The sequence below is a fragment of the Microtus oregoni genome, unplaced genomic scaffold (genome assembly GCF_018167655.1).
Source record: "Microtus oregoni isolate MIOR12 unplaced genomic scaffold, Mior012 000043F_ref0000047, whole genome shotgun sequence".
NCBI lineage: Eukaryota > Metazoa > Chordata > Mammalia > Rodentia > Cricetidae > Microtus > Microtus oregoni.
The window spans coordinates 1,903,239-1,920,169 of NW_024543210.1; the positions used below are offsets into that span (position 1 = coordinate 1,903,239).

Consider the following 16,931-nt stretch of genomic DNA (forward strand, 5'->3'; position numbering starts at 1 on the left):
AGTTTACCATTACAAGGACGGCATGTTGGTATCTGATTCAAATGTAGATACTTTAGAAAGAATGTTTGAAGAAGTAAAGAAAATTTTTCCTTGTTGGGGATTACAAATTGCTCCTGGAAAAATACGAAGAGGAGATTCTATTAATTATTTAGGTTATAAAATAGGTTTACAAAATATTAGACTACAAAAGGTAAAAATTAGGAGAGATCGAGTGTATATTCTCAGTGACTTACAAAGAGTTGTTTTGCATATTGAAACAGTTGAATTTATACCAGATGATACAGAATTGACCTTATTATTTATTCAGGTACAAGATATAATCAGGAATAGCCATCATCCCATATACATAACACACATCCTGTCCCATGTGGGTCTGCCAGATCCTCTAGCACATGCAGAAATCAATCAATTCTTCATTGGAAATGTGCTAAAGACCTCGGAATTTCATTAAAAAAACAATATGTCAATAGCATTTAGAAAATTCAGTTAATAAAGCATTGCATTATGCAATCTATTTCTGAGGCTATTTATTATCCCTTTCTGTTTATTTAACATATCCTTTAGAGTTCATTTTGATCTTTCTGTAACTGCCTGCCCTGTAGGATTGTGTGGTATTCCTGTAATATACTTTATATTATAATAAGCAAAAAACTTTCATTTTCTTAGAGACATATGCTGGAGCATTGTCTGTCTTTATTTGTACAGGTATACTCATGATTGCCATAACTTCTAGCAAACATGTAATTACATAATCAGTCTTTTCCAAACTCAAAGCAGTTTTCCATTGAAAACCTGAATTAGGTATCAACGATGTGGTGTACGTATTTTAGTTTTCCAAACTCTGCAAAATGGAACACATCCATTCCATCTGCCAGATTTTGTTTCTTTGAGGACCCTTTGGGTTACTTCCTACAGGTAGTGGTGTTTGGCTGAATAAAGAACAAGTAGGACATTTCCTTATAACTTACTTGGCTTGTTGCCATGTGATGGAAAAGTCTTTTTTTTTTTTTAAACCTGTGAGGAGAAACAGGGGACCTGACTTATTGCTGTCCAGGTAGCTAGCTGTTTCTGTCATTTCTCACAATTTTTGAAAGTCACTTGCTCACACTTCCTGCTTACTCAGTTAATATTATTTCTTTCTTGGGTCTCTGAGGGAGTTGAAGACTAGATAGTTATAGATTTCCTTGTTTACCAGATGTGGAAAGCGAGTTATTATAGGAAATAAGTTAGCACAAGCCTTTGGGCTCACCAAGACAGGATAGATAATGGAATATTTTCTCTGAATTTGTCAGATGCAAATGGACTAAACATTGTTAATGTATTTATTGCCTGTATATATTGTATATAGTATTATACTTATTGTATATAGTTTTCTTATATTAGCTATAGCCTTCCTTTTTTATTTTAGACAAAAAAGGGAAATATAGTGGTATATTATTTGTGTTTTAATAAATAAAGCTTGCCTGAAGATCAGTGCAAAGCAGCTACACTAGTCAACCATACAGGCCAGGCAGTGTTTACACACACCTTTAATCCCAGCGATTATAATAGTTAGCTAAATAGGCTGGGCAGTGGTGGTACACGCCTTTACTCCCAGCACTAGAGAGGAATATAAAACCAGGGGTGGGGGTAGACGGGTCTCATGCTCAGTCTCATCCTGAGGATTCATGGAGGCAGGATTGCCATTTTGGTCTGAAGTTAGAGGTAAGAGCCAGTGGCTGACTGCTTTGCTTTCCTGATCTTCAGGTTGATATATGCTCATTTCTATATGTCTGTCTGTCTGTCTGTCTCTCCCTCAGTATATGTGTTTGAGACAGGATCTCACTGTTCTCTCTGTATGATGGAAATGGGGAGTTTATACTGACCCTGTTGGATTCCCCAATATACTCCTGCTTCCTTCCCATCCTTCCATCAACTTTGTCTAGGACTGTGTCCTTCCTTACATGGTCACTGCTACATCTGTGCCAGGTCCCCCTCCATCCTCGGCCTGTTCCTAAACACAAAAGTCTTTCTTGCTCTATCAGCCACAGAATGTGAGCTCTGACTCCTTTATTCTTTGACCTAAAGAAAGTTCTAGATAAACCCTCAAGGATTTTTTTTCCATGCTTCCATTTTGTGTCTCACTTCATTTAGATTGATTTCCTTAGGTTTGTTTCTATACTTGTCATTTATCAGACTGACCTGATAACTCCACGTCAGCCTTCTGAGGGACACCTGGACACGGCTGTTCAAATGCACAAGCAACAAAAAACGTCAACGAGCAGAAGGAAAGCTTGACAGAGATGATGAAGTAACCTTAGGGCAGCTGATGCAGGAGAACCTACAAAGAGGGACATGGAGGTGATAGCCTGTAGCACAAACTCTAATTGTTCTTAGTAAAAACCTGGAGTCAGATATTAGGGGGAGTAAGCCGAGAGATCAGAGAAGCAGAACAGCCTGGGCGTGGGCTCCAGTGGATATAACAGCTAAGTCCTGGAAAGAAGAAATTTATTCCCAGAGTGGCTAGTGAATTCTAAGATGATGCCCATGTTGGGTCGTCACCGCACGTCCTTATGACCCGCGTCTTTGGGGAAGGCTGGAGGTTTTCTCTGGGACCCCACAGTGGAGGTGTTTTCTTCTTGCCTGATAAGGAGAATTGAGCAGAAATAGGCAAATCATTTTCAGAATACTTAAAACACATGTGGGTGGTTAAAACAAGCATTAAAATTTGCATTTCACACCTGCTAAGACATGAACATTAGGTGGCATAAAGGATTAAATGTTTTTGAAAAAAGCCATTTAACAGAAAATAGGATTAAATATGGTCTTCAAAGGGTTAATTGATTTTTCTAAACCTTAATAAAATGATAGGAGAAAAAGAACCAATTAAAATTTATTAAGATAGCTTTCTACCCTGTCTCAAAACCAAAAAAATAAATATAAAAGATAATTTTCCTTAAACTAATTTCTGTAAACTAAAAAATAGTATAATTCGTAAAAAAAAAAAAAGGCCACAGCATAGAAGAATTTTATTTGTAGCTATAATGTCTCAGTAGAACAAGAGTAAAACAGTTTCTCCAGCAGGAAGAGCAGTGTGTGGTGTGCACAGAACACAAGTGACCCAGAACACAGCTCCTAAGAGGCTGCAGCTCTCCAGGTGGCATCTGAGCGCTGTGGTGTTGAGAGTGTGGTCTGGGTTAGACTTGCTTGGGAAGGCATCATAGGAGCTGTAAAACATTTCTCTGTTCCTTGGGGAGTCCAGGTATTTCATCCTCAAAATTAATTGGAATAATAAAAAGTATTGTGCAAATCATCATTGTAAATTTATTCACTCTATGAAAATAATATTTATTAAAATTAGCATATCAGACTCAATTCATAAATCCATTAAAGTGATTGTTGACTGATATAAACATGAAAGTCACGAGTAAAATAAAACTGGAACAGAAGCTTGTAAGCAATTGACTATGTCCAGGAACAAGAACTGAAATTAAAATTAGCATATCAGACTCAATTCATAAATCCATTAAAGTGATTGTTGACTGATATAAACATGAAAGTCACGAGTAAAATAAAACTGGAACAGAAGCTTGTAAGCAATTGACTCTGTCCAGGAACAAGAACTGAAATGGCAATGTGGGCAAGTTCAGTGCACACGTGACACTTTGGTAGGTGGACTTTTCTTTGCTTTTCAAGTGCTTCTGTGCACTTGCACTGTTTGAGTGAAGGCGCTCAAGCTTGTGCACCTGCTTCTGTGGCTCCAGAAAGCCCCGCTGCTGTGTGCGTTTGTGCTCTCAGAAGCCACGCTTCCCTTCTGGCTTATCCAGAAGTCAGGGCCCCTGTTTCTCCTCACAGGAGGTTCCCCTAAAAGATTCTGAGAGGTGGTGTCCAGTAGCTGTCTAAAAGACTTGTTTCCTTCGGGGGTTTTAAGAATGGCTATTTTGGTGATATTTGAAGGAAACAAGCATGGACTGTAGATGACCCTTAGGTTCTCACTTGAGGGTTTTCCTGTTTGGCTTGTGCGCTGTTTTCTGAGCTCTGCGCGGCTGGCATTTGTGGTGAAGGGCCAGAGTCCTCTGCCCAGCTCTGAAGAGAGCCAAGAGTCTTGTATGGCTTCCAGTATTGCTGGGAACAACAAACAATAGTGTCTGAACCTTAATAGTACTGAGCATCCGTGTAAGGAGAAGTATAGAGAAGTAGGGTTAACAGTATGAATTCAATGTAAAGTCTTTAAAATATCACATCGTACATTTTGGCAGAGCTCGTTTTAGATATTAATGTAAATGGAGTGGTAAGAAGTAATACATTTGCTCAGTTTTCCAACTACGTAACATTCTAGAAACCTTAGAGTAGCCAGGCGGTGATGGCAAACACCTTTAATCCCAACCTTTTGCAGGCTGAGGCAGGTTTGAGCTCTATGAGTTTGAGGACAGCCTGGTCTACAAATCGAGTTCTAAGAAAGAGCTACACAGAGAAATCCTATCTCAAATGAACAAAGAAGAAGAAAGAAAATCTCTGGTAGTTAGGACAAATAGAAATGTGGGAAGCAGGCAGTATATTATAGCAGTCGGCGTCTTTGGCAGGTAGCCAGGCTGTGGGCAGGAGGGAGAGGGGTCAAGGACAGCCTTATTCCTGGCACTTGCTCTCTCCTGGGGGAAAATGAGTACACTCTGTGTGAATTTCTTGGATACATTGTCATACTGGTGGAGATGGGGGGTGGTGCTGAAAGTGTTAGAGCTTTGCTTGTCATAGTTGTGAAGGCTAAAAAGGCCAAAGTCAAGGTATGGTCTGTACGGCTCCTAGAGACTACCAGTGTTCCATGATATTAACTCGTTTGGGGCCGTCCCCCTCCATCCTCTCTGTATTTTCTTTTTTCTTTCTTTTTTTTTTTAATCTGTGTTAAACTCTCTCTCCCTTATTTATTTATTTATTTATTTATTTATTTATTATGTATACAATATTCTGTCTGTGTGTATGTCTGCAGGCCAGAAGAGGGCAGCAGACCTCATTCCAGATGGTTGTGAGCCACCATGTGGTTGCTGGGAATTGAACTCAGGACCTTTGGAAGAGCAGGCAATGCTCTTAACCACTGAGCCATCTCTCCAGCCCCCCTCTCTGTATTTTCTTGTGGCCTTTTCTCCATCTTGCCTCTATCCAAATTTTCTTCCTATAAGAACACCAATCTTGTTGGCTTTAGGGCCCACCCTGTTACAGTTGTGACCTCGGGTTAACTTGTTTATGAAGACTCAGTTTCCAAATAAAGTTATACTTTGGGGAACACTTCATCACAGTACCACACCTTCCAAAAACCCAGCTATTTACTCGTGTACAAAACATAGCAGTAATAGAGTTACTCTCAAAGAGTTGGTGTGAAGAATACATAGTAACATGAAATGTCTGACTGTCAGATGTTACCAGAGAGCTGGGCTTACCAAGGACCTGTTGCAGCTCCCTGAGATTGTTCAAGGCACCATTGAGTCTTCTGTTCCCCTAACTGTCCCATAGTTCCTGCATCACAGGTGGGGACACAGAAGCGTCCCACCCAGCTGTCCCTTATAATGATTGTGGACATGCCAGTTGCTCTCTCAGCGGGCTGACCTTGGATCTGACCAGGAAATTTACAGTGTTTTGTTTTGTTTTGACCAGGGGATTTTCACAGCCATAATATTTGCTATATTAGAAACTAAATCGTACCTGTTGCCAAGCATCTACATTGAGAGAAACCTATAATACGGCGTGGTACCTCTATCATTTAGGTTGATAGAGTGTTAGTGTGCTGGACTAAATTGCTATTTTTCTTTCTGCCTTTAGCTAAACCATTCACACAGCTTGTGAAGGACATGCAGCTTCATCGGGAAGATTTTGAGATCATCAAAGTGATCGGAAGAGGGGCTTTTGGTGAGGTAAGAGACTCTCTTACCCTCTGCATGGCCCAGGCTCTGCTGGCTCCATACTTCTTGGGCACCTGTCTGCCGGCATCATCTGCAGAGCTTTGGGTGGTAAACTCTGATAAACAGAAGAAAACAAAATTTATTATTAGTGAATTACCCTCCATATTTTGGGGCTTCAAAAACTAGCTTCTTGGAGATACTATAAATAAGTTTTCAATTTGTTGATTGAATTTGGGGGGGGGGGAGTTCTTCCTCTCTCCTTTTTTGTTTCCTTGCTTTTTGTGTGTGGTTGGGGAATGGGGGTATCAAGATCTCATATAGCCCAGACTGGCCTTGAACTCACTATGTAACTGAACTTTTGATCCTTCTGTTTTTGCCTCCCAATTGCTGGGATTCCTGGCTCTTGACATTTTTCAAAAACTGCAAGAGGAATTAAGTGAGGTTTACTCTGTGGCATCAGCACCAGTGCTGTCCTGCCCTGTCTGTCCAGGACAACTTTCTCTGCTCCTCTAGGCCATGCAGTCCACGCACTGTAGTGAGGTTTTGCTCTGGAAGTACGTTAATCACTGAGGAAGAGTCAAACAATAGAAAGGCTGTGCATCCCACCGTGTGGCTTTGTGCTCTGCCTGACAAAAGAACCCACGGGCATTACCCACTGGGTACTAGTGTAAAGTACTGCCAAGAAAGTCATGTAGTACAAGGGATGCATTTTCTCCTTAAAAAAAACCAAACCAAACAATGAAAGAAAGTAATTTAGAGAGTAGCTGCTTCTCTCTGGGGTCCCATCTGACTACAGAGTCTAAACCAGCTCGGGGTTTGGGGTATATCTCTTCTGCAGAAGTCACTTTGTGACACCCCCACTTTATTGCAGGACTGTGATGGACTCTGTGAATATTGTTCTTGCACCCTATTCTCCTCCCTCTGCGTTCCCATATCTCCTTTCCAGGCCCATTTCTCTTGGCCCTTTCCCCATTGGGGAGAGAACCATCCAGTCCCCAGTGACTTTTCAACAACTCCAGGTAGATCTTAGTCCTGCCCTGGATTATTACATACAAACCACACGGATCTAAGAACACGATTGTGTCTGACAGAAACAGAGGCCTGTTGCTCTGGAGCCAGCACCCAGTCGACAGAGTATCTCCATCCTGAAAGTCCCCTCCTGTCTCTAACAGTACCTCACCCACACCCAGACAGTGATTCTTCCATTTTCACAAGGAGGGAACTTTTTATTTGAAGGAGCCGCAGGTAAAACCTGAGTTCCCCATGAAGTCAGTAGCTTACTTAATGGTGTGAGTGTGGGTTTGTTGTAGAGTGAGAAGCAGAGAAAGTCTGGCAGAGTCAGCCAGTTTCCACCCAGCTCACTGTTTGCCTGTAGTGGTGAGGAACACATCAGGGCCGGCCACAGTGCAGCCATGGCATCCCTGCCCACGGGAGGAAACATCAGGTGGGAACAGGACTAATAGGTGAAATGAAAGAAGGAAAATTCCTTTGCCAAAATGGTTATAATGTGTGCCCTTGGAGGTGGGGGTGTGTTGGGAACTTTGTTGCAAAACTCAGGTTTTTAATGAGTTTCAGAGTTGGCACTTACCAGCACAGACAGGCTCCTCCAGGTTAAGAGAACCAAGTTTCCTTCCAGGCTGTTCCCTGCCCTCCTGTGTCTTCTTCCCTTTCTCTCTTTCTCTTTATGATACTGGGCTCAACCCAGGGCCTCTTGAAGGCCTTGCACCTTTTTCTTCTTTTTTTATTTTTGGTGTTTGGGGCAGGGTGTCACTATGAAGCCCTTGCTGTCTTGGAACTCTATGTAGACCAGCCTGGCCTTGAACTCACATAGATCCACCTGCCTCTGTCTGCATGCTGGTATTTGACATATACCACTATGACTGACTATCTTTTTTTGTTTCAAAATTTTATTACTTTGGTTTTGTGTGTATGAGTAAGGCTATACAAATTTATGTCCCCCTCCATCCTCTCTGTATTGACCCATGGGGCCAAAGAGTGTCAGATCTCCTCAAACTGGAGTTAGAATTTGGGTTACCTGGTATGGGTGCTGGGAACTGAACCTGGATCCTCTGCAAGAGCAGTTCTTAACTGCTAAGCCCTCTTTTCAGCCCCTTGGCCTTACAGCTTTTACACCCCCACTCCTCATAAGGTGTAGTAGCTCATGCCTATAGTGCAGCAGTTGGAAGACTAAGACAGGAGGATTCCCATGAGTTTGAGTCCAACCCATCTCAAAAAACAATAAATACCATTTTAAATCAAAAACACAAAAAACAAACAAAAAAAAATCTTCTTTGTGTGCTCTTGGTTGTCCTTTGGTGGCCATGACTGTCCTCCCAGGTCCCTGTGGCCTGGACTTGGCACCCAGCTCTCCTTGCTTTGTAACTCAGTCAATCTGCTCATTTGCCTGTGGTCATACACTCTTAGGTTTCCCCTGCCATAAACTAAACCTTTGGCCTCTGGCTGAGGTTCCTGCAGCCAGAAGTGTGCCAGTCTTTGTACCTGTCTCTGAAAGCACTCAGCAAGTCACAGAAGGTGTGGATAGTTGCCAGCCACTGTTGGGAGAAATGTTCCTCCCATCTGATCGGTTTGAGCTGTGTGTTTATGAACATGTAATGTGTGTCTTCAGTGGCACAGGGGGGTGTCCTTACTGAGTCTTCGGTGTGTTCTCGTCAACTTGGAATTCTTGGCCTGTCCCTGTCGCTTGTGATCACAGCCCTCGCCTCCTCTCTTCAGCTCCTCATAAAGTACATTCTGACTGAGGCTTTCACCTGCCACCAGTCTGCTCTGCAGCACTGCCCGAGACCCTGTCCTCAGGCGAGATCAGGCACCCAGTGTCCTAGTCAGGGTCACTGTTGCTGTGATGAAACACTATGAGCAAAGCAAACTGGGGAGGAAAAGTTTGTTTGTCTTACACTTCTGCATCATAGTCCATCATTGACTGGTCCGGACAGGAACTCAAACAGGGCAGGAACCTGGAAACAGGAGCTGATGCAGAGACCATGGAGGGATGATGCTTACTGGCTTGCTCCACTTGACTTGCTCAACTTGCCCTTACAGAACCCAGGACCACCACAATAGGCTGAGTCTTCCCATATCAATCACTAATTAAGAAACTGCCCCACAGGTTTGTCTACAGCCAGAGCATGTGGAGGCATTTTTTTTTGTTTTTTTTTTTTCTATTTTAAAGCAGTCTTTACTCATTTTCCATACCAATCCAAGTTCCTCCTCCTGTTCCCCCATCTTCCCCCCACTCCATCCCCCACCCACTCCTCAGAGAGGATAAGGCATCTTTCCCTTGGGGAATCAACAAAGTCTGACACATCAGATGGCTTGTGTCAAGCTGATGTAAAACTGTCCAGCACACTGGACGATACTGGTGTTTGGGGTGCAGGTGGCTCTATAGGTAACTACGATAGTGGGGTCAGGGCATGCTTCCCTGCTGGCCCATTCGTCTCAGGAGCAGCCTTGAATAGGGGACCCCTGACAGGAACACAAGCCCCTACCCAGAAGCAGGCTTGGGAGGTGTGTCTGAGGGACTATGGAGCCAACGGCTGACTTAGCCCTGGGCAGCCCTTGGATCTCATAGAGCCCTCCCACTGGTGTGGCGCCTGTTGTCCGGGAAAGATGAGAGTTGAAGTTCTGAGCTGGAGCTGAGGTGGGGCTTGACGTGACTCTTGAGTCCAGCCACTCTACCTTGCTGTTGTCACGCTAAAAATCAGATGAGCCTGAGGGGCCTTGGTGGTGCACGCCTTTAATCCCAGCACTTGGGAGGCAGAGGCTGGCAGATCTCTGTGAGTTCAAGGCCAGCCTGGTCTACAAGAGCTAGTTCCAGGAGAGGCTCCAAATCTACAGAGAAGTCCTGTCTCAACTCCACCCCCAATAAATAAATAAAATAAAAAATAAATCAGATGAAAGAAACTTCAGTAACCATTTCATCCTAACTAGACTACAAGCGCAGCCCTGGGTGGGGGTCCTTTTGTTAAAGGTCACTGTGCGTGCTTCTGCTGCCCCATCCAGGTGTGTGTGTGTGTGTGAGAGTGTGTGTGTGAGAGTGTGTGTGTGGTGCTAAAGAGAGAATTCAGAGCCTCGAAGTATGAGTCGAGTGCCTAGGCCCAGTGACTGTTTTCTCAAAGGGACTGTGTTTTGCACTCACATACAGACAGTACATACAGTTAATTTAAAATGGGTTCCGCTTTGTTTTGTTGTCTCCTTTTTTCTTCTAGCATAGGACCAGCATGAAATATTAACTTTATTCTCGTGTTCCAAGGTCAATTTTTAATATTTCATGAAATTCCTTTGTCTAATTTCAGATATTGTTTTAGAATGATAACTGTATTTCTATGTGTGTGGGGGTGGTAGTCATTATACCAACTGGGAGTCCTGGTGTAGGCCAAAGGTTGACATCGCTTATCTTTGCGCCTTGTTTTGTCGGGAGTGCTGGGGTCACAGGTGTGCAGCGTAGCGTGGCACTGGGCCTTGCACTGGGCCCTGAGGATCGAGCCAGATCCTTAGCCCTAGGAGGGTTGTTTTTATTTGTTTGCTTGGTTGGTGTTTTGTTTTTATTTATTTATTTTTGTTGTTGTTTTGTTTTTTGGGGTTTTGGTTTTTTTCTTTCCCTGAGACAGGGTTTCCCTGTGTAGACCCAGCCATCTTGGAATTCACTTTATAGACAGACTGGGCTTGAACTCATAGAGATCCACTTGCCTCTTCCTCCTGATTGCTTGGATTAAAGGTGTGTGCCAGCACCATCTGGCATGGGGATTGTTTTTCTTTGAAACTGTTGGATTGAAGTTTGAGCTGGAAAATTTCTGGTAGGCCAAGTGAGAATTTTATACCTTGTTTACTTTGTAAGTTGTTTTGTAGTAAACCTTAGCTGGCAGTCAAGGATCTGTCTCACATACCTTTTGCCTGAACATTTTACTTCTACATATTCCTAATAGGGGTTTTTCTGTGACTAACATGCTCTCCTATACATCTTATTGACTATTTTGTGTGCTCCCCAGCAGTAGTTTGCGTGGGACTTGCATCTTGCGAGGATTGGGGTCCGGCAAGAGTTCCAGTGCTGGGGGTCTGTTCTCAGAGTCCCCATTTCTTGTGCATCATCTGCAGAGTGTCAGCGCTTTTCTAAGCCAGCTCTGCCGCCCTCTGCAGCAAGGCAGTTTCCATAGCGAAGCCAGGGGCACTTTAACTAACAGTGCCTTATAGCCAGCCTGTTCTGGCTCTCCAGAGGGAAGAGCCTCTCTGGTGCATCCTGTGCCTGTGCACCTGGAGCTGCTGATCCCACGGAAACTCACTGCATGCACTGTTTTCTGTTTGCTCAGGTTGCAGCAAGCTGGGCTGTTGGTTTCTAAGCCATAGAGAAAGAGCAGGGGAAAGGCCGGCGTGAAGAACCAGCAGTGCTCTGACACTGTAGGGAACACTACAGTGTAGGCACACGTCCTCGACTCAGACGGCCTGTCTGGGCTGGGAAGAGCCATTGTGACCCAGTGAAGACGTTGATTTGGCTGTCACAGTAATGTAGGCTTTAAAAGCTTGTGCCTGAGAGTGAGATTCCACCACTTCTTGGGCTGTCATTTAGACCCTTCTGTAGGTGGAGACTGCTTGTTCGTTTCCTGACTGCTCAGACCCCAAATAATCACACATTACAATACTCTTCGGCCAATGACTCAGGCATTTTTTTCTAGCTAGCTCTTACATCTTGAATTAACCCATTTCTATTAATCTGTGTATTGCCCTGAGGCTGTGGTTTACCAGTGCCACTTGTTACTCCTCTGGCACTTACGTGGCATCTCCTTGACTCAGCCTATTCTCTCCCTCTATCTCTGTTCAGATTTCCCTCCTGGCTTTGCTCTGCTAAACCATTGGCCGAAACAGCTTTATTCAATAACAGTGGTAATAAAACATATTCGCAGCATACAGAAGGGAATCCTGTATCACCCTCCCACCCTCAAAGGCCACAGCTGTGAACAGTGCTCTCCAGCATCCTCGTCATTGAGGATTGTGAGAGCTGAGCAAGGGTCCACACTGCTCAGCATTGACCCCAGCACATGCACATGCTTGGGATAGGTTAACTCTCACGGTTAATCTCTCTTGGGGATCGGGAGGTATGCGCTGTTTAGGAAATTGGGAAAGTAGGTGGTGCCATCTCTAAGATCCATTGTTCCTTAACTGTTATATTCAGAGATACTTGGCCTTCTTGCAATAGCTCACAGCGTCTTGAAGGAAATGTAGATCAGTGGACACGTGATGCCTACTGTAGAATGTGCAAAGCAGGGGCACATCTTGGTGCTACTAGTCATGATGGAGTTCATTCAGGATGTGACAGAGACTGGAAAAGGTGGTCTTACAGGCAGGCCTGAAGGAGCTCTTAGACTCTTGTAGTTGTGGATTATGTGATCTTCCACACAGCCACTACCTCTGTGAAGCAAAGATTCGGATGAGTAACTGCAGATGCTGGCAGGAATGTGGGCCTGGGCAGGAGGGAAAGGGATACAAAGTGTATAGGTTGCCCCCAAACAAGCAGGAAGAAAGCTTGAGCGTTATATGCCAGCTTCAAAAGGTCTCTACTTGTTTCTACTGAAAATCTTCAAACATTGCCTCAGTAGAAGACAGTGAATTCCTGTTCCCATTGCTTGGTACTGAAGTGGGTTTTTATTTTTTTTAGCTAATCCAGGTGGTCCCATCCAAGCTACAAGGTAAAGCCAAGTTTTGTTGTTTAAAGGGCAAATCTTTCTTTATATAGAAGATTTGTCTTTTTTTGACATCTCGTTTCTCAGAGTTCCCAGGCAGTTAGGATTGCCATTTAAATGTGCAAGGCTTTTGGACCATTAACTGAATTTTTGTTAAATTCAAATTTGCATTCTAGGTTGCTGTTGTCAAAATGAAGAGCACTGAACGAATTTATGCGATGAAAATTCTCAACAAATGGGAGATGCTAAAGCGGGCAGAGGTATGTGTGCGGTGTATCATAAGTAAAAATGGTGTGTGTGAGAAGGGGCTGGTGGCACTGGCATTTGCAGCCTGAAATGCTTGAGGCATCTTCCACATGCAGATGAAACCCTTTGTTGGGAGCCATGTAGTGCAGATATTTTGTCTTCCGTGTCGAGGGCGGTAAAGGGGCAGGGGTGAAAGGAACTACTGGCAATCTTGACACACTTTCCCTTGTTTCCTGAATCCCCACACCCAGACTCTGGTCTCAGCTCCGCTTTCAGCCCTCTCAGCCTTGTCCTTCTATCTCTCCTAAGTGAGACGTTATCTTCCTCTTGGCCTTACTCCATCCAGCATGCTCACTCCTCTTTCTTTCTTACTCTGCCAGACTCTCTGGGCTCCCCGCTTTGTAAATCCTACGTCTCATCAAGCCTTGTTCTCCTTTGGTGCCCATTTCCTCTTTCTGATGTAGCTCCACACATAAGACCATACCCTCTCTGTTGCTCAGGAAGTGCATGTGGGTTGACTGAGTTGTCACCATTTCTTTTTGTCACCTGGTTGCCCCATGACTGCCTTAGCCACCTGCATCCCCAGCCTTGGAGTGGTACACAGTGACTTCCTTCCATTCTCTCAGTGTGTTTTCTGTCTTCACATATTTGTGTCACAGTTGCCTTCTTTTGCTGTGATAAAACACTGACCAAATCAGCTTAGGGAGGGAAGACTTTGTTTGGCTATCGTTTCCTGTCCGTCATTGGAGGAAGTCAGGGCAGGAACTGAAGGGAAACCATGGAGGATCGCTGTACACTGGCTTGCTCTCCATTGTTTGCTCAGCCTGTTTTCTTACACAACTCAGGACAACCTGCCCAACATTGGCACTGCCCATAGTGAGATGGAACCTCTCGCATCAATCATTAATCAAGAAAATTCCCCACAGGTTTGTCTGTGTATCAGGCCAGTCTGATAGAGGCGGCCCTCAGTGGAGGGTCCTTCCCAGACTCCAGCTGCTGTCAAGTTGACAAGAACACAAACAAGCTCACTTTGACAAACAAGGGAATCACTGAAGCAGTTGAGGGGGAGAAGCAGCTGGTGCTCCATAAGTGTGGGAGGTGGAAGGTGTGTGGTCTGGGCCCAGTGCTGTAGTGAAAGAGCCGATTTAAGAGTTGCTACAGCTGATTAAGTTTGATTGATCACACAGCTTCAGTTTAACTAGCCACTCAGAAAAGACTGTGTGTGTCGTGTGTGAGCACATGCGTGGCTCTTTTTTAACCATTCAGGCCAAAAGCCTTTTACCTGTGTGTCCATGGCCACCAGGAGTGTCACCTGGTCGTGACTGTTAGTCCACCGATTGAATATACAGTATTTCATATCAGGAACTGGGCTTGTCCCCATCTTGCCAGCCATGCGCTCAGAAGGTGTGCATTTGGGCACCCTGTGTATTGCACGTCTGTGGCATGTGAAGAGACTGTTGGTAGAGGCTGTAAGGATGCGGGGGGGGGGGTGTGCTGTTGAGAACTACTGCTGAATCCACGCATCACATCAGGGTGACCTTAAGGTGTGGACCACAGAGATAGTCACTGGGGAAGGCGAAGGCATTTGTGTTTTCCACGATCCCTGCCCTTGCCCAGGGCTCAGATGAGGAAAAGTGCAGATACAGTCACTGGGAACAGTGGTGCCTTTGGTTCTGGGTGAGGTAAAGAGATCAGGCTCCAGGCAGTCAGGAGGAATGGGGCTACTGTCTGCAGATCATGGTCACAACCAAGTCTAGTATTTGGGAATATGTTCTATGAGATATTTTCCTAAATCAGTGGTACTCAACCTTTAGGTCATGATCCCTTTGGGAAGTTAAATGATTCTTTTATAGGAGTCTCTAAGACCATCAGAAAACACAGATGTTTACGTTACAATTCATAACAGTAGTAAAATTACAGTTATGAAGTAGCAATGAAAATAATTTTTATGGTTGGGGTCACCATAACATGAGGAACTGTATTTAAGGGTTACAGCAGCCTCCAGAAGAGCGCAGACTGACTGTCCCCTCTCCCCTCACAGACTGCGTGTTTCCGAGAAGAACGCGACGTGCTGGTGAACGGCGACTGCCAGTGGATCACTGCGCTGCACTATGCCTTTCAGGATGAGAACTACCTGGTAGGCCTGGGTGCTGGGCACACACCTGCCTGGACTCTTCCCAACAGTATGGCTCCTCCTTGCTGCCACTCAGAGGAAGACAGTGTAGCGTGGACCTCGTCGAGTACATGCTAGCCTGCATAAAACTGAGGGCTTTATTTCAGTGTCATAGCCCTAGGGTAGAATCTTTAAAAACCAGGTTTTTCAAAGTTTGTACATCATTTTTTCTCAAGCCACTATTTTGCTGCATGGCTTGGTTCTTAAAACATTTTAAGCGTGTGAAACACTATTTTTGTTTCTTCTTTTCTGTTTTGCATCATGTATAACTATAAGAAACTCGGCTGCATGGTAACACACCTGGGTCCCAGTAATGTGAGGGCTGACAGGCAGTGGTCAGGAGTCTGAGGGAAGCAGCAGCACATGAGACCGTGAGCCCCAGCTCTGTACTGCACGGCTCCTTCCTCGGGTGCGTCTCCAGGGGCGTGAGTGCCTTGGTGGGTCTCCTCAGGGTGTCTCTGCTCTTGAGTCAGCTTTGTGGTCCACACATGTGGGTTTGAGTGTGGGCCGCTGTGAAACACTCCAGGCCTCAGGCTGCCTTGTATAGGGTTCCAGTCTTGGGTGACTTTCCAGATGCCCTAAGCCAGCAGACTTGAGACTGTTTCCAAATGGCCTCTGGGGACTGCAGAGAAGCAGGGCCATGCTTACCTCCCTCTGCTCAGTGCTTTTGCCTCAACAATGACTGAACCAGGGTGTAATCACTGTTGTCTCCCAGCCTCCAAGTGGGGATCTGAGGCCTTCTATGTTTGCCCTGTGAAGCTCCTTGGTCAAGTGTCTGTTTGCCAAAAATTTTTGTTCATTTTAGAACAATCTCTCTCAGACAACAAAAATCTCTGAGGTTTGAACAACCAGGATGTGGTAAATGGTGTATAGTGTATCATTTATTTAGAGAGGTTTATTTTGTCCCAGCAGATGGCAGCTGGTATCTGATGAAAACCTCAAGATACATTAGGCCACGGTCAGCCTTCTCAATGACTATGATATAAGCCTTTGTGAATACCATCTTTTTATAACTGGGTGTCTGGGGTACAGAGTGTGTGGCTGTGAGCTCACAGTCTTTATACAGATGACAGCAGCCATGTCAGGGTCCCTGCTCTGGTTTTCTGGGACAGGTGGTTACTGTTCCTCAGTGTCTGATGAGTTTCTGCCCGAGCATTCAGGTAGGCATCCTCTAGAGCTCTTCTTACTCTTCTGATTTGACTTTCTGGGGACTCTTAGGCACCATGGGTCTGTTCAGTAGATGACAGGTTTTTTTTTTGTTTTTTTTTGTTTTTTTTTTTTTTTTTTTCTGAGACAGGGTTTCTCTGTAGCTTTGGAGCCTGTCCTGGAACTCCCTTTGTAGACCAGGCTGGCCTCGAACTCACAGAGATCCGCCTGCCTCTGCCTCCCGAGTGCTGGGATTAAAGGCGTGCGCCACCACCGCCTGGCTGGTTTTTTGTTATTTTAATCCCTCAAATGAGTAGTGTGATGGTGTGTGAAGTGTGAGACAGGCATTGCCAGGGGTGTTCTACTCTCACACATATCACTTAGGAATCTCCCGTGGAGATGCCAGTTCTTGGGTTACCATCTAGGATGAGCCAGAGCACAGAGGACTTGTTGGAATAGGGACTGTGTTGTCGTAAGGGAGAGGAGGAGGCAGATATGGGAGATGCTGCTGCATGCCTTTGCTGGCCGTGTTGAGATGTGCCACATCTGGGAGCACACTGATGGCTCACCCTGTGCTCTCCTAAGGGATGCTGTCCCCGGTCCTCCAAGAATGTCCTTCAGCAGCTGCTGACTTCTTTCCTCCAGGTTTCTAAATTGTCCAATCCCCACCATCCCTCCACACATGACGCCTTGCCTGTCTGAATGGCCTCACAGTCCCAGTGGTCCCCACCATAGCTGCTGACCTCTTGCTGCAAGCTCTGGCTTCCTTTCTCACTGCACCTAGGCTCAGGTCTTGCTGTCTCTGTC

The 16,931-nt window shown here is 44.9% G+C and overlaps 1 protein-coding gene across 3 annotated transcripts in view; it reads left to right on the plus strand.

Annotated features, from left to right (window-relative positions):
* The window catches only part of Cdc42bpb (CDC42 binding protein kinase beta), a 96,308-nt gene that overhangs the window by 28,771 nt on the left and 50,606 nt on the right, over nucleotides 1-16,931 (plus strand). For 2 of the 3 annotated variants that reach the window (XM_041633486.1, XM_041633487.1), the window contains exons 2-4: nucleotides 5,791-5,882; nucleotides 12,736-12,819; nucleotides 14,847-14,942. In XM_041633486.1, coding sequence (XP_041489420.1) covers nucleotides 5,791-5,882; nucleotides 12,736-12,819; nucleotides 14,847-14,942 — 272 coding nt within the window. Of the gene's footprint in view, nucleotides 1-5,790; nucleotides 5,883-12,545; nucleotides 12,566-12,735; nucleotides 12,820-14,846; nucleotides 14,943-16,931 lie in introns of those variants that run through there. The other variant, XM_041633488.1, reaches the window with a different exon arrangement.